This window comes from Lynx rufus, unplaced genomic scaffold (genome assembly GCF_022079265.1).
Source record: "Lynx rufus isolate CCGP_SWC_20201006 ecotype Redwood Valley unplaced genomic scaffold, mLynRuf1.p SCAF_23, whole genome shotgun sequence".
In the NCBI taxonomy this organism is placed as follows: domain Eukaryota; kingdom Metazoa; phylum Chordata; class Mammalia; order Carnivora; family Felidae; genus Lynx; species Lynx rufus.
This window is the reverse complement of record NW_025814838.1, coordinates 6,918,657-6,944,387: the sequence shown is the minus strand read 5'-3', so window position 1 is coordinate 6,944,387 and position 25,731 is coordinate 6,918,657. Positions and strand designations below refer to the sequence as shown.

The 25,731-nt window shown below is 48.3% G+C and overlaps 1 protein-coding gene across 1 annotated transcript in view; it reads left to right on the top strand.

Annotated features, from left to right (window-relative positions):
• The window catches only part of HS3ST2 (heparan sulfate-glucosamine 3-sulfotransferase 2), a 92,525-nt gene extending 69,998 nt beyond the window's left edge, over window positions 1-22,527 (top strand). The window contains exon 2 of the mRNA XM_047087635.1: window positions 21,144-22,527. Coding sequence (XP_046943591.1) covers window positions 21,144-21,762 — 619 coding nt within the window. The 3' untranslated portion in view covers window positions 21,763-22,527. The remainder of the gene's footprint in view (window positions 1-21,143) is intronic.
• Window positions 22,528-25,731: the final 3,204 nt, after the last annotated feature.

The following is a 25,731-nucleotide window of genomic DNA, read 5'->3' as shown; positions in this document are numbered from 1 at the left end:
AGGGGCAGAGAGAGAGGGAGACACAGAATCGGAAACAGGCTCCAGGCTCGGAGCCATCAGCCCAGAGCCTGACGCGGGGCTCGAACTCACGGACCGCGAGATCGTGACCTGGCTGAAGTCGGATGCTTAACCGACTGCGCCACCCAGGCGCCCCCAATGTGCCTTCCTAATTTTAAGGAGCTATCACAATGACCTATGGCACGAGACATGTCTTCCAGTGAGTTTAGTAAAAGTTGGATTTTGTTTTCTGTTCAAATCCCCAGGCATTCGGCATCTTGCTGGCGGCACTAGTGGGTAGAAGAAATCGCCTGTGTTTAACAGAAAAGGGCCAGGGTTTGCTGACATGTTTCGTTAATCCACAAGGAGATTGCTGATGAGGATTCTGGTTAATTAGTTGTGGAATTTTAAAAAACGAGCAGATGTACCATGGTAAAATGCATTTTACTTCCCAAATCCTGGGGGAAGGCACTGGGTATGTTCCGCGGCTGTGTGTACTTATATATCTTGATTGAACATTCAACAGCATGTTTTGCAAGACTCAGGTATCCTGGCTTTGTTCCAGCATGGATAATTAGATTCTTCTCCAGCTCTCCCTACAGTCTCAGGCAGGTACGAGATTCACCTTAATAACTACAACTAGCAAGCACCTACTATGCACCAGGCCAACACACTGGCACATTGCCATGCATCATCTCCAATCCTTTGCACAATCCTGCGACCAAGTTTTATTTTCTCCCCCTTTAATGGGAAAGCTGAGGCTCAGAGAGAGGTTAGTGACTTGCCCAGAGCTGTACACGAGTGAGTGTCAAAACGGAGATTCAAACTTAGACATGCCTGGCTCCAAAGCCTGTATTTTTCCTCTTCTGCACTCTTCATCGGGAAAAAAAATGCATTTGACAAAAAACGTCAGGGGCGCCTGGGTGGCTCAGTCAGTTAAGCGTCCGACTTCAGCTCAGGTCATGATCTCATGGTTCGTGAGTTCGAGCCCCACATCGAGCTCTGTGCTGACAGCTCAGAGCCTGGAGCCTGCTTCGGATTCTATGTCTCACTCTCTCTCTGTACCCCCCCCCCAACCCCGCCAAAAAAAAAAATTAAATTCAAAAAAAAGTCAAAGGATACAAAAAAGATATGTAATGGAAAATGAGTTACCTCCCAGCCCTTAGCCCTTCAGTTTCCCTTCCTGGAGGCCCACCCTGATATTCTTCTGTGTCATCCAGTATAGTCCATGCCTCTACTCCTTATTTTCATTTTGAAGTTACTGTTATAAGTTATTTGGCTGTATTGGACTCTTGCTCTATACTGCATTTTCTTATTTAAATTTCGTAAATGCTTTGCGAGCAAAGTGGGGATGGGTTTTCTATGAATATCAAAGAACAGGCTTGTTCTGCACATCTTTCAGGAAAAGTCATCCCAAACAGCAGGTCATGTATTTTTACATTTAGTTGGGAGTAGAGAATACCAGAATATCATGGGGTAATAACTGTGCCCTTCCTTTTAATATCCCAGTATGCATGCGGGCACACGCACAGGGAGACAGCTATCATGTGTATGTAGTATTTTCTAACTTCTTTGTCTTACCTACCACTTTAAAACCAGCTCCACGTCTTTTCCCCATGTCTTATTTTCTGAAACATTATATATAATCACAGCGTAGCATTTCATTAAACGCGTATACCATCATTTAAACGAGCGTAATATTGCATAACATTTAGGGTGTTTCCAGTTTTACATTTTACCACTGTAAACAGATGATACCATGTTGCACATCCTTAAAATACATATCTGCCTGTAAATATCTTAACATTTTGATCAGATAAATTCTAAAGAGTGCCTTCCATAAAATTTAAACTTATTTGCAATCCTAGCATTGTACGAGATGCATATTTCTGCTCACTGTGGCTAACACTAAATAATTCTTAATTTTGTGATAGGTCAAAATGCTATCTTCTTTGGATTGAATTTGGATTTCTTTGATACCTGATGAATTTTAATATTTCTCCAATTTTATGTCTTCTTTCAGGAATTGTGCCTTTTGCTCCGTTTTCTAGTAGGGTGTTTTCCTTACTGATTTATAAAACTCTATTTATTAAAGGTATTAAATATTTATCTGTTATATACAGAACACATTTATTCCTTTGCATTTTATTTCCCCTTATGGTGACTTTTTTTTGTCTCCCAAAACCTTAAAATTTTTATGTGGTCATATTAAAGTCTTTTTCTTTGCTTTCTTCCTTTGGTATTATGGGTATAAAGCCTTCCCAGTTCTCAATATACACATATTTACTGATTTTTTTAATGTTTATTTATTTATTTTGACAGAGAGAGGATGAGCAGAGGAGGGGCAGAGAGAGAGAGAGAGGGGGAGAGAAAGAATCCCAAGCAGGCTCTGTGCTGCCAGCATAGAGCCTGATGGCAGGGCTTGATCTTGTGAACCATGAGATCACGACCTGAGCCAAAACCAGGAGTCGGACACTTAATCGACTCAGCCACCCAGGCGCCCCTACATATTACTGATATTTTCATTCCTGACAGCGTTGTTTTCTTTTTCCCTTTGAATTACTTCATTGATCCTGAATTCACCCTGGTGTAGGTGTAAATGAAGAAACCTGATTCCATTTTTTCCCAGACAATTCGCTGATTGCCCCCACAGTGTTCCCATGAACCGTAATTTCCCAGCTGACTTGAAATGCCACCTTTACTGCGTTGCTTATTTCTGATTTTGGATTCTGTTCATCCATTTGCCTATTCACAAGCCAGAACCACACTGTTTTAATTAGTACAGCTTCATAATATATACTGTATGGCATTGAGTTTCCTGCCCATGATTTTTCCTTCCAGCACAATGCATTAGCTCTTATCTTTAATTTATTCATCCAAAAGAAACTTGGTAATTGTAATGTCAAATTCAATTTTTTAAATCCCCTTGGGATTTAGATTGCTATTACATTTGATTTATAGATTAATTTGAGAAGAATGGATGTCTTTCTAACGTTATGACTTCCCATCTCTCCATTTATTAACGTTTTAATTGAACTGTCTATAAATTATAGAACAATATTAAATATTAATTGTGTTAGCAGGCATCTTTCTCTTGCCTAACTTTAATGAGACTCACAGTCTGTGGGTCACCAGCACAGAGTCACTAGATTCAAATGCCTGGGTTTATATCCTGGCTTCACCAGTCAGTGCCTTGGGTCTTTGGGCAGGTTACTTCTCTGTGCCAAATTTCTTTACATGAATAATAAGATTAATACAAATACCTACCTGGTGATACTGTGGTGAGGTTTAAATGAGATAATACATGGGAAGGTACTTAGAGCCATACCTGCCCCATGGCTCTCAATGTTGGTATGATTTCATCCTTCAATATGCTAGTGGATGTCCTTTTTTCATGTTAAAGAGGCAGCCTTCCTGGTTTCTGAAGATTATCTTTTTCTTGATTAGCAATGGATGTTGAATTTACTAAGCGCCTTTCTGGAATCTGTTGAGATGATCATTTTTTCTTCTGACCTATTTCTGCGCTGAATTATGATTTTGTATTAAATGTAATGATAATGGATCTCAATGGGACGTGACAGCTTTTCTTTTAATAAATTATGCTTTGGTAGATACTACTCGAAATCTCTACTGGTCAGGGAGCTTCCGCTTGTCAGCCTGGGGTAGATGGGCCTGCCTGCCCACGTTCTGGCCAGTGTCCCGCCCCCTTCCACCGTGCCAGCGTCTGGGGCTGCTGGCTCCTGGTTCCCAAGCATAATCTTGCCCCCTCCGGGAGCAGGGCAGTGGCCTGGCTGTAGGGCTGGGGAAGAGGTCTGCAATGTGGCTGCTGCTTCTAACACCGCCTCTAACACCGACCGTATGTTTGCCTGTGCCTCTCGCCCCACTAGGCTCTTGGTGCCTCCAAATCCAGAAAATTCCATGGCAAGAATCCACTTTCTTCTCATTAGTGACACCCTCCCCACCTCACAGCCTTACATTTTGGCTGTCTCTTCCAATACCCCTCACGCTCAGCCTCCCTTCTTCCAAAAATATGTCTCGGGGCCTGGGTGCCTCAGTCAGTTAAGTGTCTGACTTTGTTCGGCTCAGGTCATGATCTCATGGTTCGTGAGTTCGAGCCCCACACCCGGCTCTGTGCTGACAGCTCAGAGCCTGGAGCCTGCTTCAGATCCTGTGTCTCCCTCTCTCTCTGCACACCCCCCAACCTCTCTAAAAAAAAAAAAAAAATGAATGAATGTTAAGAAATTTTTTTTCAAAAATATGTCTATTCATTGTCTGCCACCAAGTCCTCACCCTTCCCTTAATATGTGGACTTTATATTTTTTATCCATTCGTTATCAATTTAGTGGTGACCCGAGAGGGAGTGGAGATGAACACTGTGCTTGCTTCACCGTGTTCTGCAGCAGTCCTACTAGGACTTGGGCCCATTATTGACATTAAATGACACACTTTGTCTCATTTAACGTCTTTGGCTTGGATTCTGCTTTTCCTGGTACTAATTTCATGACTCTGGCTCTCTTTAGACTGGCATTTCCCTGATGTATCTGAACCTCTCCCATTTTCATAGAAAACGTTTCTGTCCTTGTGTCCTGCGGTGGTCTTGAAACACGAATATGACTAGGTTTTATTTTAGAATGAGAAATCTTTGTTGTTGTCATTTCAAAAAATTGTGGTGTTTAGCCTATTTTCAGTAATTTTTAATAGTAACGCAAGTGTTCCTACTTGAACACTTCTGTCATCTGGCTCTACAGTTTTGGCTGGTTTTTCCCCCCCTGGCTTTCCTTTCCCATCTCTTTTGTTATATGAGCTGCATTTGCTTTGCTTTCTTATTTTCTGATGTTTTGGAAGGCCCATGTCCTGTTTTTACTTGTTCGTTTTACTCTGCTCTCATACAGCACGTGAGTAGGCAGTGCCCTTTGGGAAAAAGCCTCATATCCTTCCATTCTGCTCCCCCCACTCCTTCCTCTGTCACCAACTTCTTGGTTAATTTAATCTGGGATATTAGATTTGATTTGTCAGACTACTGATTTTTAACTTTGTGGAGGTATAAATTATTGTTTATATTTTTTAAAGAAAAACCATGATAACAGGAGCTAAATTTATTGGTTATCTGGGATTCACACTTGTTTGATCCCAGTTGTTGCCCTTTTATGCCCTACCTCCCGAGTCTCAAATTCTTTCTCACCATGACTTAGGTCATTGCTTTCATTTCAAGGAACTTTCTGGAGAGCAAGGTGGAATGCTTTTCAAGCTGTTGCACATCTTGTAATGCTTTGCTTTTGCCTTCACAAGCAAATTGGCCAAGTACTGAGAGTCACAATTTTTCTTCCCCCTGAAAAACTCTCTGAATGATAATCTGTGTTTTGCTAGCATTTAGTGCTGCTGCAAGGTCCTCGTCTGGCTTGAATTTGTAAAAAACCCATTTTGTTTGCTTTATCCATTTTGGGTACCTATAATACTTCATGAACTTTTGCAATTTTGTGTAACTTAAAATGTTTAGCCTGATGTGTGTTTGTACAGATAGATGATGGGTGGATGGGTGCATTCCTAGACGTGGGTTTTATCTCGTTAAGACTAAACTGGGCTTTTGATCTGCCCGGATGGCCATCTTTTATCTCCAGAAATGTCTCTTTAATGAAGTCTCAGCCTGTTGCTCTGTCCAGTTTGTTTCAGGTTTCCTCTTCAGTAACATCACAGACTGGGTGTTGCTTATGACAACTCTGCCTTCCATGTTGCCTTCTCCCGCATCAGTTCAATCCTGTGGACCCTTCCTTGAGAAGCTCAAGATCAAGCTCAAGTGTGCTCTGATTTTTATTTTCTGTGTCACTAGGTCTGCTCCCCCCCAGCCTCTTTTTTTAGTTTATTTATTTATTTTGAGAGAGAGAAAAAGATAGAGTGTGTGCACAGGAGGGGCAGAGAGAGAGAATCCTAAGCAGGCTCCACACTGTCAGCACGAGGAATCCGATGCGGGGCTGGAACTCACGAACCTGTGAGATCGTGACCTGAGTCGAAATCTGTGGTCAGACACTTAACCAACTGAGCCACCCAGGCGCCCCCATTAGGTCTGCTCTTGACTGCTACCAAGTGTCATTTACTAAAGCATTTTTAGCTTCTCTGCAAGACAGTCTTACCTCACCCATACCCAGTTTTTCTTAACCTGTTGTCTTTCCCTCCCATCCTGTGTCTTTTCATCCAAGCCTATGCTCACCCCTTGACCTTCTGCTCAGATGTCTAGCCACTCAATTCCTTTTCCTTCACCCCGTGTAGTAATTCTGTATTTATTTGTCCATATCTCTTCCACCAGACCAGAGGCTTCATGCTTCACCTGTTTTACTTAGAGCCATGCCTCAGCACAATGGCGCGTGGCTAGCAAACAGTAGGTGCTCCATAATTATTTGTCGACTGAGTATATCTCCACATTACCCTGGCTTGGATTCCCTTTGGCCCTGCCAACATTGCATTGAGCCAGAGGTTCCCAAACTCTAGTCATTGAAAGATGAGCTTTTTTTCATGTTCATGTGCCATCTGTACTGTCACTTACTTAACATTCGTCTTTAGATCAGTTCACATTTTCCGCCTCATCCTCATATAAGGCTCATATTTAAGCCTCATCCTCAGCAGTGAAATCTGCGAAATAAAGGTGATGTCCTACCTCCAGTTTTCTAACATACATTAAAGTAAACACGTACCTGTAAAAAAATGTAAGCTCCGCCCACGAATCCCTTGCACACCACAGGTGAGAAGTGACTACACTTTGGGAAACCTTTTCCCAAGACCTCCAGCTGCTCTTTAGAACAGAAATCCTTGAGATTTCCTTAAGGAGTTTAGGTCTTCTTGATTTGGGCTTTGATTCCTACCCATGTTCTCCATTCGATCAGCATGAGTCCTTCTCTTCTGGCTGCCTGTGATGGGATGGCACGGTGACAGGGACCAAAGATACCACAGTCACCAAGGACGACACCACCCTTTACCAATGGGGTTTGCAGGCCAGCTGGGGAAAAAGGCATTAGATATACAAACAGATAAGCAAGGTGATTACAGATGCTGCTTAGAGCTCTGCGGGAAAGAAACCATGGGGTTTAGGGAGTGGAGACATTTGAACAGAGACGGGAGAATGAAAAGGACTGCGCCATGGGAAGACCAGGGGAAAGTGTCCCGGGCGGATGCTGAGGGGAGGAAGAGGTAGGATTGGGGCTTTAGGAGTACCTGCCCGCCTCGTGTGGGGCATCCTGAGTGCTTTCCAGATCTGAAAAGCAGGGCTGAACCGTTGAGCACCACAGCCTGGACAAGAATCCGGGTTGGTACGGTTTGGGCAGGCCTTGGATCCTGCAGAAGTACTGATGACTCACTAATCATACATGTGGCGTTGGGCACATCAGGGGTCTGGATGATATTTGAGCAGCTGATTGCCAGCCGCTCTGCCCACTGCTTTCTTTCCTTGCCCCCCTCGTGATCAGAAAGCCGGCCCCAGCTCACCCTCTGCAGCCATGGAGCTTAATGTATTCTGAGACACTTGCACGTGTGGGAGACAAAATGGAAAGGACTCCTGTCGGGGCTGATTCCTCCCAGGGGAGCAACAGGGACTTGCCGAGAGGCAGCAGGGGGTTCACTCCAACAGCTGCCGTTGGCTCACCTCCCACGAGGGGGCAATGTTACGCCGCAGGAAGTGGGGCAGGCTGGCAACTCTCCCTGCCAAACTTAGGAGCCCCGGGACGCTGGAGTGGTAGATTATAAAGCGTGGTGTTTAAAAAAAACAAAAACAAACCTCACTGACTCATCCAATCATTGGTTGGGAGTTTGCAGATGCCTGGGAAGCATTCAGAGCTGGTAGGGGCTGAAAGGTCCTTAAAATGGATCCGGGCACAGGTGGAGCAGGGTGGAGGCTCCATGGACACCGCAGGCAGGGAACACTGGGAGGTGGAGGTGGGGACAGGGGCAGCAGAAAGCCCCTGGGCAGACCACCTCCAGCCTCAACCTGGGGCTGGTCACTGTGGAAAACCTCATGCGTTTGGCAGCAGGAGAGCAAAGCCATCCTAACAGCTTCTTTAGTTCCCTGTGGAGCATGTGCAAGCTCGTCTGCAGAGAGGGGCAGGAAAGGGCAGGCTTTGGTGGTTGGCATGGAGTGAGAAAGGTCGGGAGCAGCCGCTGTGCAGAGCGGGCGAGTGGCCGGGCCAGAGGAGCGGGGCGGAACGGCCGGCTGTGCCGAGGCCCCCTTTGTGTCAAGGCCCCCTTTGCGTCGGGCGGTCAGGCACTCGTAGCGGAGTTGCGGGCGGTGCTCCCCTCCCCATGTCTTTTCACGTAGATTGTCTGTGAGAGACCGAGGGGAGTGAGGATCCCCTAAGCCACCACTCGGTACCATCACTGGTAGCCTTGGCACCGCTTGGCGTAGCCCCCAGGTACTGTCCCGCTTCCTGGATGCCGGGGTCACAGGAGAGCGAGCTGGCTCAGAAGGGGTACTGGAAGCTAGCGCCTCGCTCAAGAGAAGGGCGGATCTGCTCCCTGCAGCTGTGAGCAAGCTGTGTGGTCCTGAGCCGCCTGGGGCCGGTGTCAGAGGAGACTGGATCAGATGTGGGGGTGGCCTGGGCGCCTGGTGGTCCGTGGAGTCATCGACTGAGACACGAGGAAGCAAATGGTAAGCCGAGGGAAAAGAACTGAAATACGTACGGAGGAGACCAAAAGAGTGTTCCCGAAGCCAAGAAAAAAACCACGTTTCTCACGAAATAGGGAGTGGGCGCCTCCGATGCCACAGAGAAATGTGACGAGACCGGGACAAAATTGGGATTGCCTCTTGGGGGTGGACTCAACACCGCCTCATGGGGTCACAGGGTGGGTGGCAGATGGGACAAGTTGGGGGCGAGTGTGAGGAGACGAAGTGGAGCTTTATTTCAAGAACTTTGGGGAGAGAAGGAGATACGTAGGACTGTGGCGGTGGGGTGGGGGGTGGTGAAGGGATAGATGATTAGCTTTTCAAAAATCAAAAAGACTGGGACGCTACAGCACGTGACTGCAGTTAATACTGTATATCTGAGAGCTGGCTAAGAGATCAGACCATAGAAGGTCTCATCGGGGGAAAATTTTTGTCAGTGTGTTAGTGATGGATGTTAAGTGGACTCATTGCAGCGATCGTTTTGCAACGTATACCTGTGGCGAGTCACGTGGCACGCTTGAAGCTGATACAATGTTACATGCCGGTTATATCTCAATAAAAACTAAATAAATAGGGGCGCCTGGGTGGCTCGGTCGGTTAAGCGTCTGCCTTCGGCTCAGGTGGTGATCTTGTGTTTCGTAAGTTTGAGCCCCGCGTCGGGCTCTGTGCTGTCCCTGTGGAGCTGCTTCAGATCCTCTGTCCCCCTCTCTCTCCACCCCTCACTGCTCTCTCACTCTGTTTCTCAAAATTAAATATTTTTTTTTAATTTTTAAATTAAAAAACTAAATCAATAGAAAAAGAATTAGCTGATTCCACTGATTGCAGGTTCACTGAGATGCCCCCTGTGCCAGTGTCACCACGACTCCTGTAAGACCTTGCTACCCACACTGTGGTCCACGGACCAGCAGGTCAGCCTCAGTGCAGAGCCGGTCAGCAATGCAGAATCTCAGGCCCCCTCCCTAGCCTTCCCCGATCGGAACGTGCATTCCAGCAAGAGCCCCGGGTGGCTCAGAGGATGCACATCAAAGTATGAAAAGCACTGATTGGAGGGACCCACCCCCAAGGAGAAGGGAAGGTGGGCTTAAGTGTAGGGAAGGAGCCAAGCCCAGACTGAGAAAGAAGGTGGGGATCTGGAGTTACCCCCAGAAGGCGCCCTGATAGTGTCCCCACGGTCAGGCCAGGCTGGCCACACATGGTCCCTGAGAAATTGAGGTCCAGTTGCCTGGAAACTTACCGAGCTATACACGCAGCAGCAAAAACCATTCATCCAACACCCAGGCCACACTTCCTCCCTCTTGAGAGCGGAGCTGAACATTCTGGGCCTCCCACAGCATTGCTTCCCACCCACACCTCGGCTCCTCCAAACACGCTTCCTTCCCCCCCCCGCCTGCCGCACGAAACCTCTACCATCCAGGCCATCTTCTTCCTAAGTGGTATCAATGGAGACTTTTTAACGTCATTTTTAATTAGCTAGTTGTTTTTGGGTTTTTTTAACTACAAAGAACACATGGTTATGGCAAAGAAAAACCCACTGAGCAGCAGAAAGGGAAAGGTGGAAATAAGGTCCCATTCTGCACTACAGTCCATCCCTCTTCTGGGACCTCAGGAGTTCCCCGCACTCAGCTAGTGGATAGAAGGGACAGTGAGAGGGATGCATCTACCTTGTGAGCACAGCACAGAGCCTGGCTAAAGGTCGCACACTGCGTTTCTACTCACTGTCCGTGGCAGGAACCAGGTGCAGCGCCCCTCGCAGATGCATTGGGTGCTGGGAAATGTGGTCCTTGGCTGGGCAGCTGCCCTCTAGAAACAGCTCTGCTCTGGGGGGAGGAGCAGGGGTCTTTGGTCAGGTCTCCCCATCTCTGCCCCAGATGCTGCAGCAAACATCCATGCACACAGGCCTTCACCCGCCTGTAAAGAAAATTTCCAGAAGTGGAATTGCTGGATTGGAGGGTGCATTTTAGGGCACCTGGGTGGCTCAGTCTGTTAATCATCCGACTCTTGATTTCGGCTCAGGGTTCGAGTGCTGCATCAGGCTCTGCGTTGACAGCTCGGAACCTGCTTGGGATTCTCTCTCCCTCTACCCTGCTCGTGTGCGTGCGCGCTCGCTCTCTCAAATAAGCCTAAAAAAATAAAGGGTGAGTTTTGCATTTGGCAAGGCAATCTCTACTTGCCCTCCTGAAGACCACACCCATCAACACTCCTACGGATATTGGAGAGTACTTGTTAGTTCAACACGTTGCCAGCAGTAACTGTTACCATTTTTTAAAAATATATTTTTCCAGTGTTAAAAGTGAGTAATATCTCATCATGGTTTTTTTGAAAAATTTTTAATGTTTATTTTTGAGAGAGAGAGAGAAACCTAGCCTGAGGGGGGGAGGGGCAGAGAGAGAGGGAGACACAGAATCAGAAACAGGCTCCAGGCTCTGAGCTGTCAGCACAGAGCCCGATGCAGGGCTCAAACTCACAGACTGTGAGATCATGACCTGAGCCAAAGTCAGAGGCTCAACCGACTGAGCTACCCAGGTACCCCTCATCACGGTTTTAATTTGCATTTAACATTGCGAGAGATGGAGAGTATCTTTTCATGTATTTATTTTAATTCGAGCTCTTTTATTATTAACTCTTCTTGTGACCTGTGGGCCTTTCTTCCACCGGCTGGTTCTCCTTTTCTGATTGATTTGCCAGAACTTTGAAACAATGTAGATGAAGTCATCCTATCATTTCCCTGTCTCGCATGCTGCAAATATTTTTCCAGGGGGTCCTTGTCCTTCTATTTTATTTGTGGTGGGCTTTTCCCCCATCCCGGAGACTTGCATTTTTCACGAGGTCTAACTTCTCAGCTTCTTGCTTCATGATTTTTGTCTCATGCTTAGAAAGGCTGTCCTTGTGCCAAGATGAATTTTATGTTCTCACGTTTTCTTCTAGTGTTAGAGTCACACTTGAATCCAGATTCTGCAACTTGCTGTTGCTTTGGCGATGACGTTGGTTCTCGGTGCCCCAGTTTCCTCTGCCCGCAAGCAGGAATAGTGAGGGTGGCGGCCTCTTGGAGTTCACGTATAGACGGAGGGAGGCAGTTTTCCCGTAGAGCCGAGAACCGCTTGGGCCCCCCGGCCACTGTGCAGCAGGCGCTAGCTTATGTCCAGGGCGTCAGTGACCGCGTCTCTGTCAGCTTGGGCTGCTGTGACAACACCACCGTGGAGGGGTAGGGGGGCTTCAGCAACAGGCATTTATTTACTTCTCTCCATTATGGAGGCTAGAAGTCCAAGATCAGAATGCCGGCCAATTTGGTTCCTGGTGAGAGTTCTCTTTCTGGTTTGCAGACGGCCGCCTTCTTGCTGGATCCTTACATATTATGGGAGTGGGAAGAGATCCTCTTTCTTGTTTCTCTCCTCATAACAGCACTAAGCCCATTTGTGAGAACTCCACTCTCATGACCTCCTTACCTCCCACAGACCCCACTTCCAGAGACCATCACATTGGGGGCTGGGGTTAGGGCTTCAACATGTGAATCTGAAGGAAAAAGTCATAAGCAGACCATATGGACAGCCAATGTGTGTTGCCTTCTTTTGTATTTTAATGTTTATTTTTGAGAGAAAAAGTGTGAGTGGGGAAGGGGCAGAGAGAGAGGGAGACACAGAATCTGAAGCAGACTCCAAGCTCCGAGCTGTCAGCACAGAGCCCATTGTGGGTCTCAAACTCACAAACTGTGAGATCATGACCTGAGCCAAAGTCAGAGGCTTAACTTACTGAGCCACCCAGGCGCCCCTCGTTGCCTTATTTTTTTAAAAAGATACAGAATGCGAGGATTTCATACATGTGTACGTTGTGAAATGATCACCACAATGAAGTTAATTAACATATCCATCACCTCATGTAGTTGCCCAGCGTGTGCACGCATGTGTGTGTCTGTGCACTGAGACTTAAGATCTACTCTCTTGGCAAATTTCAAGTGTACAATAGAGTATTGTTAACTGGAGTCACCATGCTGTAATTAGATCCCCGGGACTTAATTCATCTTCTAACTGGAAGTGTGTACCCTTTCACTAACGTCTCCCCCTTGCACCCTCCCTCCTCCCCTGGCATCCACCGTTCTACTCTCTGGTTCTCTAAGTTCTACATAGGGAATCATATGGTATTTGTCTTTCCGTGTCAGACTTATTCCCCTCAACCATATAAAAGGAAAGAAACCCTGCCGCTTGTCACAGCGTGGATGAGCCTGGAGCACATTATATGCTCGGAGAAATAAGCTGTACCCCCATTTCTGTGGGTAGCAAGGGACAGGACTCAAACTCAGGGCTCTTTGACTCCAAATCCCATAGTCACAACCAGCCCCTAGAGTAGCCCACTGCCCCGTGAACATCTCTGTGTATCACATAAGGAGGGTCCTTTTCTGGTCTGTCACATGGCAGGACCCGGGACAAATTCCCCAATGCACGAGGTGTGGAAGAAAGAATAGGCTTTACTGGGGAAACTTGCACACCAAGGGTCTCAGTAGAAGAGGCAAGTGTGGGGTTACTGTTTTCTGACCGTCACACTGAGAGATGTGCCAGGGCCTGGCTAGACTGGGTTTATGCTCCAGGGAAGGGACTTAGCCCCCACACCTCCATCAACTTCTCTTCTTATGGGGGAACAGCCCTGCCAGGTGGGGGGTAATCACACTACTGGGACACCAGGCAGGCTGCTGTTTACAGGAGATGCCAGCTGCTCCCAGGAGTTATCTGGGAAAGCCCACTGCCCAGCACCTTGATGGCCTATAGGAAAAAGTGGGTTCGGGCATAGGCCCTCTTGCCAGAGAAAAGAAACCCTCCTCCCTGCGCCCCCTCCCCCACAGCCCTCGTAGGGAGCCAAGTTCAGGTAGGGAGCCCTCCCACTGGGAAATGAGGACCCACCCCCCACCCCTGTTTCCACAAGGCTGTGTTAACTCCCAGAGGATAGAGGCTTGCTTATCTTTGTATCTCTTGCATACAGTAGGTGCCTAATAATGCTTGAATACATGAGTGCATACCAGGTGTAGGATAAGCATTGTCGATGTAGAGACGTGACAGTCATGATGCCTGCCTTCCATGACCTTACACCCTAGGGCTCTGATAGACACAGATCATGTATCCGTAGTGGATACACCACAAAATCACAAGTGTAGCAAATGCCTAAGTCTTCCAGGAAGGGGAAAAGAAGGGAGGCCTGGAAGGCTCCCTGGTGGAGGTGATGAGTTGAGAGCTGAAGTTTCGCCCAACAGGCTGCAGGGGACGTCGCCCAAAGGGTACGATGTGTAAAAGGTCCCTTAGCACGAAATAGAGTCTTGTGGGGAGAGCCTTGAATAGACCACGCTGGCCGCCCAGGTGGCCATGGGCCAGATTAAGAAGAGCCACATAAATCCTGTCAAGGCCTTTATCCTGTGAGCAGTGAAGAATGGTTGATGGAGTTCAAGCTGGGACTTCATGTTTTGCTCCAGGGTCACCTAAGTGTGAGGATTCGGGGCCATGGACCTGGAAGGAAGTGGTCATTTCTCTTCTCAACCAGATGAGGAGAAACGGCCACAGGTGCTGTGCCTGCGCTGGGCTCAGCACACGGGGGGTTGGCAGGTTTTGTTTTAAGAACCGGTTTCCTGCAATAAAGCCTTTTTCCTCCTCTTCCACTCTTAATTATCCCCCTGGAGACTGCAATGATTTTTCAAGGAGCCTGTTGCCCAGTTAGGAGCTAATAAATCACCCAAGTCCCCCAGGCAGCCAGGCTTCCAGAACACATACATGGAGTGCATAGATTTAGTAGAAAATGAAATCTTCCAGAGAATCCTCTCGGTAATCATCAGAGGTGTGCTCGTACTCCAAGTTCCCAGGGAGGCCCTGCTGAGGCTCCCGTGTGCGGACACGCATAGGATGTCTCTTGTGTGGACAGTGGGGGCCCAGGGAGTGGTCTCTGCCCCACGGGGTAGGTGTAAAAAAAACAACAAAAAAAAAAACAAAACAAAAAAAACCCTTTCCAGCCTCAAGCTGCCAAGAGAGTTAGATGTTTTTTTCTTTTTCTTTGGTAGGGTCCTCAGGAAGTCTGTGATTTTCCCTCAGGAAGTAGGTAAGAGTACAGACTTTGTCTGCATGGGGAAGAGGCCCACGTCTCCAGTGGCACTTACAAATGGCTTCTTCCTCACTCTTCCCGGATTAAAGCCCTGACTTTCTGTTTTTCTGTACCCCCTACCACCTGCCAGTCTTCTTGGTGCTGAGAGTAGGGAACAAGACCGACATCAACCCGATTCTCTTAGAACTTACAAGAGAATAGTGGTTAGGGGCGGGGATGGGCAGAGGCCTAACATACAAGTAAACATATATTAGAGAGTAATGAGCATAATCACATTACTTGTGAGAGCCCATTTTAATAAGGCTGCACTTCCCAAACTTTTCTGATGGTAAGAATCATGGGGAACCCACTGAAACAATGTACAGGGGAGGGGCCTCAGACTTTTTTTCTGTAATGTGCACCCCAGTTGATACTCATGAACAACTGTATTCAAGGCTAAGTGGCTAAAGCAACAGTGGTTCTTGGCCCTGGTGAGCCACTGGGATCATCTGGAGGGCTTTCAAATTGCAGGAGTCCAGGGCCACTTCCAGAGTTTCTGATTTAAATAGTCTGGTGTGGGGTCTGGCCGTTTAAATATCTCCAAAAACCCTGCAGGAGGTCCCAGTGGGCAGCATGACTTTACCCCCCACGCCCCTAGCCTCACTGCAGACTGACCACAGCCGGGTTCTCACCCATCACCGTGGGAGTCCGGGGCGAAGGACGGGGTGTAGGTAGCAAACCAGAAAGGGCACAAGATGTGTTCCTTCTTACATCTCATTTCACCTTCTTAGATATGGAGGTTAGGTTGAAGCAGAGCCTGGAGCTCCCTCAGTCTCTGTGCCTGAGTGCCTGTGGCCTTGATAAAATCTTGAAAATGGCACCGTGATCCCCCCTCCCCAGGACTGTCTACTGAAACTGTCCTCTGCCCAAGGCCAGAATGCCCAGAAAAGGCTGTGCTTCCTGAACTAACACTGGTAACTTGTGAGGACTCAAGACGACCTCTCAGTAGGCACTTGCCTTTGACACTGGATCTTTGACCCATTTACTGAGCACCTGTGGTTTGCTGGGTATTGTGCTAGGAAGGCAAAAACAAATGAGAAACATGCCCAAGTTGCTGACAATGTGGTGATATAAGTGAATGCATATCTGCTAAGTTCTGCACAATGGGATGAGGGTGCTGGCAGTTGGATGCACCAAATGTCATGAAATTGCAAGAAAGGGTTCACAGAGGGTGTGACTTTTGGTTCGGGCTTGGAGAGATGAGTCAGTGTTCACTAGAGTGAGAGAGACAAAGAAAGATGATCCAGAGTCTTAAAAACAAAAAACTCAGCAAGTTGCAAAAGCACATGGCGTGCTCTGGGGAGTGGATCTTGTATTCAGCATGACATGAGCATTGGGTTGCCAGGACGTGGCAAGAGATTAATTCTAGAAAGGCAAGGCAGTGGCCTTAAGTACCAAGTCAAGGAATACGGGCTTTATTCAAAAGAAGAGTTGGTCATTGATACGATTGGATTTGCTTTAGAGAGATTTCCCTGGTGGACACAAGATGTGGAACAGACTGAAAGGGAAGAGAGAGTGGAAGCTTGGAGGTCAGGCAGAAATATATGACAAGAGCCTGAGGCTGTGTGAGCGGGCTGGGAGAGGCAGGGCCTACTTGAGAACTTTCCGGAACGAAGAACATTAGATGCGAGGAGGAGTCAAGAATGACTGTGAAGGTTTTCTGCTTTGTGAGTGGATTCACGGCGACATCATCTGCAAGGACAGGCAAAAGAGAGAAGTGAGTTTGGGGAGGAAAATGGGGAGTTCCGTTGTTGAGGTGAGGTGTCCAGTCTGCAGAGGGTTGGGCGTCCCAGTCTGGAGCATGGGCGAGTTGGATCGGCAGTTACAGACCTGTGAGTCAGCAGCTCCTCGGTGGTGGTTAAAGGCCGGGGGAGGAGTGAGGTCGGCCTGGGAGATCGCGGGGAGTGGGGGGAGTGCGAGTTAGACCCTTGGGAAGATCCAGAATGGCTCCCTGCCCTCATGGAGTTTAGGGGAGCGTGGCCTCCACAGAGAGGAAGCCGGGTTGTAAAAGATAAGATGTGCATTCTCAGGGCGCCAGCACCAGAAACCAACTCTCACTGACTTCAACTAGTAATCCTTTATCGGAAGGACATGTAGAGACTCACAGGGCACGGAAGAAAGCGGAAGCACCGGGTCTCGGACGGGGTGAGCGTGAAGACGGCCACAGGGACTTGGAAGCAGAGGCCGGTGAGGAGGCTTCCAGGCTCCCGTGCCTGGTTGGAGGATTCAGCCCAACGGTTTCCAGTCCGAAAGATACGTGTTTAGTCTTCATGACACAATTGGCACTGATCGTCTTAACTCCAGTCACGCACCCACCCCCGGGCCTGCCAAGATTTTAATCCAAAGCAGGAGGGGTAGTTCCTCCAAGAGAAATCTGGGGGCTGTTGCCAGATGTAGGAAAATTGCCGCTGAGCAGGTTAAAATAACAGATGGGAGGTGAGTGAGTCCAGACTGTGAGTGTTAGTTCTTCCAGTCACTTTTGCAGAGCCACAGTGTAAAGAAAGGAGGCCGAAGCTGAGAGAGAAAAGTTCAGCTGTTTTTAGCGGCCGGAAACAGGTAAGCAGAATTTACACAATGACATGAGGAGGAAACATGAGCCTCTAGGAAAAGTCTGATGCCCCCCAACACCTGCCTGTGCAAAAAGCAATGAGGCATGTAGAGTCTCTTGCACATTATGCTCACACAGGCCCCCCGCACTCGACGCTAGCGACCCCAGGAGAAACAGGTAAGGGATGGAGAAAATGGCAGTGCACAGGAGCCGTGCGACTCGTGGTGTGATCAGGGCTGCGTGATCCCGTTTACAGTCTGGTGTGAGTGCCTCCTTAGTATTTGTAACTCGGTTTTGCAGCCGATATGCCAGTGAGGAATTGGCAAGGTGGAGCTTCTGTTTGGGGGACAGCTGGGGGAATGATGTGGTTCTCCGGAGATCACTGGAATTGGGCAGAATTTCCCAAACTGGTAACAGAGAGAGACAGTCGCTGGTGTTCCTGGCAAAAGTATCCTTAGATAAGCTTGGGAAATGCTGTACCTGCGCTTCCTCTCTCGGGTATCCTTTAGTGTCTTAAAGGGTAATGCAAAGAAATCTGTTTAGTAGCTTGTCAGGTCAACTTTTTGGTGTTGCAGAAAACCTTTATATCAATAACCCCCATAGGGTTTGGAAAGTCCTTAATATTTATTTTTGAGAGAGAGAGAGTGAGAGCAGGGGAGGGTCAGAGAGAGAGGGAGACACAGAATCTGAAGCAGGCTCCAGACTCTGAGCTGACAGCACAGAGCCCCATGCGGGGCTTGAACTCACAAACCGTGAGCCGAAGTCAGACATTTAACTGACTGCGCCACCCAGGTGCCCCTGGAAAGTCCTTAACTTTAAATGCACCATCACGGGGCACCTGGGTGGCTCAGTCAGTTAAGCGTCCGACTTTGGCTCAGGTCATGATCTCACGGTTCGTGAGTTCAAGCCCCTCATCAGGCTCTGTGCTGTCAGCTCAGAGTCTGGAGCCTGTATCGGATTCTGTGTCTCCCTATCTGCCCTCTTCCCCTCACGCTCTCTCTCTCTCTCTCCCTCAAAAATAAATATTTTTTAAAAGTTTTACAAATAAATGCAGTCACATCTATATAATGTCATCTGCTTTTGTCCTTAAGGCCAACACCTATTTACAGTGTGGGTCAGGTCATAATATAATACAGCCACGTTTCTAAGAAAATCCAGCCAAAGAATTCTAGTCATGTGTACTTGTGATTGTTTGCTAATGACGATATCCTGTTGTTAAAAACGAATGGCCTACTCCCTGTTGATAAATCTCAAACTTCCAACTCACAAGGGTCCGTTATGGACCTTGAACCTGGAAACGAGATACCAGTTGTGTCAGCCCGTCAGGTACCTGGTGAATTTGAAGGTTCCGGGGGTAATGTGCAGGTTTGCGGGGAAAGCACCGAGGGCAAAGATCTAGGAGCACAGGTGGACAGGGGAGGCCACCTTGTCCTCCAAGACCAGCAGGAGGGGTGCAGGATGGGTGCAGATAACAGTCTGAAGGTGGACGAGAGGAAGGTTGAAGGAGCTGATGTGTAAGTGGTGGAGACTAGCTGTGTGTTGATGCGGAGGAACAGGCGTAGAGTTGGGAGCTCATGGTGAGAAGGTAGAGCACTTTGACAAACTTGAGAGGTAAATATAAAAAATGAGCAGTGTTTGAGAGTTCAACTGAAGCTAGAATTCATAAGCATATCAAGGATCCAGTTGTCAGGGTCACTGGTTTCCTTTGCTGCTGTTTGTCATCCCCAGGACAGAATGGGAGAGAATGAAAGGTTGGAAGGACACATTGCTAGCGATGGGAGAACACACAGTACAAGGAAGTGGACGAGGAGGAGGATGCTCATGACCGTGACGCTATTGCAAGTTATTCATGGGTCCAGAGCAGGCATGGGGGAACATGAAATCAGAGAGAGTCAGATGAATTTCAAGATCAGGTATAGTGAGTTTGAGACTGTGTTAAATAAAGGTAGGAAGAAATAAGGGTAGAGCCTGTATTAGTTTCCTGTGGCTGCCATAACACATGACCACAGACGGGGTGGTTTAAAACGACTAGCTTGTGGTGGTTGCCAGAATCCTTGGCATTTCTCAGCTTGTACGTATATCACTCCGCACTCTGCTTTCATCTTTACCTTCTCTCTTCACCCCTGCTTGTCTCTTGTAAGGCTACTTACTGCTCATTGGATTAGGGCCCACCGGATTCAGGATGGCCTCATCTCGAGATCCCTAACTAACTTCTATCTGCAAAGACTCTTTTTCCAAAAATAAGGTCACATTCGGAGGTTCTGAGTGGACATGTCTTTCAGAGGGTCACCATTTGGCCCATCCCATGGTACTAGAGTGGAATTTCAGAGAGAACCATTTCAGAACTAGGTCAATTCCAATGACAAGACCCAAGGTATGGCCATGAGGAGGAGCTGCCAAACAGAAGGAGAAAAATGGAGACTTGGGTTAAAGAACTGTGAAGCTGGGTGATTGGATGGAGATGGTGATGGGACCTGGGAAGAAGACCAGGAACTAGGAATGTGTGAGCCAGAGGAAGGTGAAGATGATGAATGCTTTGAGGGTTGGTGAGGCACGGTGGGGAAAAGATGTGGTGGTTCTCAACTCTGCCTCCACACTGGAACTATCTGAAGAGCTTTTGAAAAATACCCACCCCATAAATTTCTCATTAGTTCATCTAAGACGGGTCCCAGACATCTGCATTTTTAAAAAAAACTCTTTGGGTGGTCTAATGTGCAAAACACGACCTTCAGAAAGAAGTAGAAACTGGGAGCCAAGGGTGTTCCCCTCCAGCAAGGCTTGAAGGAGACACATCTGGGAAGGAGACTTCAGAGCTTCCCACCATCATCCCTTAAAGTCTTAAGCACAACCAGGAAATTAAAAAGTAAGGGAGCAAGAGGTCGCATCACCTGACTTCCTGCTGAGGGCACGACAGGACTGGAGTTCCGTGGTATTTCAGGCTTATACCGAGGACGTATTTCAGATGTGTTCCAGCAGAAAAAGACATCAGAAGGCATTTCTAAAACACTTGTTATTCATACAAGACTTGCCCCAAAAAGGTTTTCTTAATATATTTGGAGAACTATCTTTCACCGGAATAATATTTAGTAGCTTCCTACTAAATATATTTTTGAATATGTAATAAACGACATTAAAATTTTCAAGTAGCATAAAATACAAATACAAAAAATAAAAATTGCTTTTTAGACAAAAAGTAATTCTTGGGGCACCTGGGGACTCAGTCAGTCAGGTGTCCACCTCTTGATCTCAGGTTAGATCTTGATCTCAGGGTCATGAGTTCAAGCCCTATACTGTAGGGCTTTCCACTGGGGTGAAGCCTACTTAAAAAAAAAAACACTTATCCCTCACCTTCTCACTCTGCCCCCACCTCAAGACTCCCCCCAGAAACAAACGTTTTTATTGTTTCTTGTGTATCCTTCCTGAGGTGAATGTGCTATATATATATCTTGCCTATTTAACACCGTACCTTGGAACTCATTCCCTATTTGTACACACAGATCCACCTGATTCTATTAACTGGCTGTTCTATCATTTATTTAACCCATACTGATGAACATTTAGGTTGTTTCCTCTCTGAAAGCAAACCTGTTAAAGAATTTTTTAAACAACCAGCATGAGTTGAAGTGGGTCCCTCACTGGAGATCTAATACAGCGTAGCGATTATAGGCCGTGGTATACTATTGTAAACGTCAAGCCTGCTGAAAGACTAGTTCTTAAAGTGGGTTCCTTACCAGGTGAATGCAGGCGGACCTCCAATGTCACCGAGGTCGGGGGGCGGGGGCCCTCCACTAGGGAGCAGGGTGTGGGGAAATGATCTGACCCTGTGCTGCTTCTGCCCCACAGGAGCCTGATGCCCCGGACCCTCGAGAGCCAGATCACTCTGGAGAAGACGCCCAGCTACTTCGTCACCCAGGAGGCCCCCCGACGCATCTTCAACATGTCCCGAGACACCAAGCTGATCGTGGTCGTGCGGAACCCGGTGACCCGCGCCATCTCGGATTACACGCAGACGCTCTCCAAGAAGCCGGACATCCCCACCTTCGAGGGCCTCTCGTTCCGCAACCGCACGCTGGGCCAGGTGGACGTGTCGTGGAACGCCATCCGCATTGGCATGTATGTGCTGCATCTGGAGAGCTGGCTGCGGTACTTCCCCCTGGCTCAGATCCACTTCGTCAGCGGCGAGCGCCTCATCACCGACCCGGCCGGCGAGATGGGCCGGGTCCAGGACTTTCTGGGCATCAAGAGGTTCATCACGGACAAGCACTTCTACTTCAACAAGACCAAAGGCTTCCCTTGCTTGAGAAAAACAGAATCGAGCCTCCTGCCTCGGTGCCTGGGCAAATCGAAAGGCAGAACTCATGTACAGATCGACCCTGAAGTGATAGACCAGCTGCGGGAATTTTATAGACCTTATAATATTAAATTTTATGAAACTGTTGGACAGGACTTCAGGTGGGAGTGAGCCACCGACAAGCAAGGGCTCCTCCTCATCTCCTCCGTGGGGTTTGCCCATCCAGCCTGTGAGCCTCGGCCCCCGGCAGACCCACGCTCCAGCCCCCTCTCCCAGCTCGGGTTCTATCATCCTGGAACTGGGAAGCCCAGCTAAGGCCACGAGACCGGGGGGGGTCCCTGCCACTAGCTCTCCCTAGTCTGTCTAGGCAAAGCTGACCTGCTTCTGGCATGGCCAGTCCATTCCGAACCATTTCCCTTCCGCCCACGAGAGGCCTTGGGAAACTGCTTTAAGAGCAGATCTTCTGATTATGATAGATCCTGTAAGTGGTGATGGTTCTGTTGCTGCAGACACAGCAGTCTGCCCCTGTCACTGTCCACCCCGGAGGGGGCTTGCTAATTCCTAGTGGCATGTACCTCCCCTCTGAGCTTCACTCTCCCTAGCCTCCCTGGGGGGTGGGATAGGAGACCATCCTCTTCCTCCTGACCTTAGCCGCTCATCGAGACATTGCAGAGCCCGAAGCACTCCCTGGCCACTCCTAGGAGACAGACCCTCTGATGATGAAATAAACCAGAGATTTCAAAGCCTGTGGTCTCCACTCTGCTTGAAGGGTAACTGTCTTTGAAAAACCACTTTGTGACCCACCCTGCTCCCCATGGACAAAAGCACATTAATTCTGCTGTTACGGGTACTTGCCTCACGCGAGCTTTCATGTTCAGCATGCGAAGGAATCATGCTTGTCCATGTGAAATAAATATGGCTCTCTGGTGTCCTTAATGCTGGGCTCTTCTCTGTAAGCCAGGCCTGGAGCACAGCTCATTCATTCGGCTCCTCCTGTGTAAGATGAGGGGTCAGTGCTGAGGAGGGTCCCGGAGAGGGGCGGGGGGCGGGCACGCTCCGGGAGGGCAGCGAGGGATGCACAAACCACGTGGACAAGAAGCAAGGGCGTAAAGATGGGGAATGGGGAGAGAAGGTTCTTGCTGGCAGAGGCTGCTGCAGAAACATCATGTGGAGACCTGTGCAGACAGTCTCTTTCTGAAACAGAAGTCTGTCAGCTCTCTGCTTAAGCTTTATATCTGAAGTGCCAAACTAGAAGCCCAGGGACTGATGGGATGTCAGATGTTTTTACTTGGCCAGCATGATATTTTGGAACAATCTCCAACATTTGAAACTTGGGAGTGTTCATATAAAAATAGGGATTTCCATTTATTTTTTAACGGGAACTTGGCAACAGTCGGTTGCCGCCTTTGGATGAAGCCTGTGCTCCCCAAGCTTCAATCCCCACGTGGCCCACCTCACTGATGGACATGCTCTGCCTGGCCCCTGTTGGCGTGTGAGTTCCCAACCCTGCCTTGGGTGTGTACTGGGACCTCAGAATAAAGCTCAAATCCTCCAGCATGGGGCCCAAGACAACCCCAACTATAGTTTCTGCATCATCCCCTTCTCTACCCTCTCGCTCTGTTCCAACTCTCAGAACTCCGTGCCTTTTCTTAACTCTCTTCAGTCTTTCTTAACTCTCTTAAGCCTTTGCCTGGAATACTTCCTCTCCCTAACCTCTATCCCTACCCCATGTCTCCAGCTAATGGAAGCTTCCATAAGACTTCACTCAAGTGTCACCTGCTTGATATCCGTGAAGCCTTCCCTAACCAAGTTATCTGCTCACTCTTCTGTGTTCACTTGGTAGTTTGCACACGTCTCAATTACAGCTTTTATCACACTAGATTAGTGTTATTTGTAGAAATGCCCCACTGTGCACCATGGCTTCTTGAGGGTCAAGGTTGTATCTTGCCAACATATAGCACACAGCAAATGTTTGATGGATGAAAGTGTGAGTGGGTGGATGGATGTTGCAGGCCTGGGGACATGGGCAGGAATGCTCCAGAGAACTATACTTCTGGGACACGATTCCCAGATAGCTGCAGAGTTACTCACAGGTAAGCTGAGAAGGATCGCTGAACCTCCAGAAGCCACTTGGCCTTTGTTCTGTCAGGCCTGGTGCACGTTTCCTGGAAATGAGAGTCTGATTTACAAGGCTGGAGGACACAAAGCCTAAGACCTTAGTTCTGAGTCTTGGCCCATCTTCCTGTCCCTAGCATCTTAAAGGAGATCAAATGATTGAGACCCAGTGGTACCAAGGAGCCAGTCCTGAGAGCTGCCACCACCCAGAAGCTGGGGCCCTGAACCTCCAGTGACCAGAAGAAGGATGGATCGGCTGTATGTGGACATTAATGAACTGCCCTTATACCTTCCCCATCCACGAGTGTTTGGTGTCCCGTGATCCTGCACCACGTGGTGGCCAAAGCTGTATCCAAAGGGAAAGACTTACACTGGGGACACAAAGGAAACACCCAAGAAAGAGTAAGTCTGGCTTTTTTATCCCTATTGGGGGTGGGAGTCTGGTCAAAGCGGACAAAAATTCTGAATTCTGTGGGCCCCAGTGCAGCCTGATTCCTCTCCGTCATAAGCATTCCCAGGCCGCTGGGAGTAAGTATGCTCTAAGTACTAATGAATAGGTCAGAGTCTACTGTAATTAGCATATCAATCATTGTATGCAAATGAAGGAGGCTAAAGTACCTCAAAAATCCCAGTTGAAATGAGTGAAATCTGGTGTACATGCATCTGCTCGGCAAACTCTGATTTTTAATCCAGTGCAAATGTACCCTTTTGCCCGGGGTGCTCCAGGGCAGACTTGCACAAGTTCCAAATTAGTAGTTTAAGTACATGAAGTTTGTTCAGTCTAAGACCAAAAAGCCGCCTCTGGGCGTGTGTGTGTGTGTGTGTGTGTGTTGTGTGTGTGCGCGTGCTTCTAACGGTCCAGGGTATGTGGCAATTCTAGAACACCAGGCTCATTCCATGCGAGTGCTCACGACTTGCCCCGTATCTGCCTCCCACTCAAGCATTAAGGGAGTCTTGCAATCCAAGAAGACCCTCCCAAAAGAGAATAGAGCCTAGGGACACAGAGCTTGCAGAGCAAGGGGTCCTGCTTTCGGAAGGCCCCGGGTGTGCCCCGACTGGAGGCTGTCAGCATGGGGAAGCTGGAGGCAGGCTAGCTAACTAGAAGTGGGGCAACCGATGTAATTGGTTTGCAGAGATATTTGATTTTCTTCTGGTCGGTTCTGAGTTGGAAGCCCAGACAGAAAAGTAGGAGTGCGGGCCGTCATGGACCAAGTCCTGATCGTTTTGCTACAGAAGTGGCGGCTCAGAGTTCCATTGTCCTATTTAGCCTGGCTTTTGTCTACTCAAACATTCAGTCTCCTGGGAGGAAAGCGGGGCACAGGCAGGACAGGCCTCCTCCATTTGAGTCGCAACATCCTTCCTACTCGTAGCTTCCTCGTATTATGAATGATGCCCCCTGGGGTTGTGCCAGGGTCGCGGTACCACTTTCTCACAACCCTTTGGGTAGAACTCAGTCCTCCCTAGGTTGCCTTTCTTTGGTTCTGACCGTTTACTATCTGATACTTGGATCTTATCCTGAACTCCAACACCAGCTTATTCCTCTTAAAGGGCTGATCTTCCAGACATCGCGGTGGGCTCCTTCCCAACATCCCCTTCTCTGTTCTGGGTAGAATTACCCTCCCTCTCCCCTGCCACTCTCTCATTCTGTCTGCCTTCCGTTAGGACACGAAGCACTATCTCACATTATATATTAGTTTCCTTGTTTGACGTCTGGCTCCTCCACGGACCTGTAAGCTCTCTGAAAGCGCAGTTCATGTCCACCTTCTTCAGCGTGGTGCCCAGCATACAGTAGGCACTTAACAGTCACTTGAGTAAATGGACTCCTGGGGCTCTGTCCCCTAACCACCAGCCTTTTTGACTGCTGCTTAACCCCAAGTGTGGATGCTCTCCCTAAGGCTCTGTCTTCTGCCTGGGATCACTTAGGTCTCTTGGGCTCTTATTGCCGTTACCAGCTCATACGGCATCTCTGTGGATTTTAGAAAAGTTACTCCCCTTGGCAGATACATGAGAATAGGGTGGGGCGGA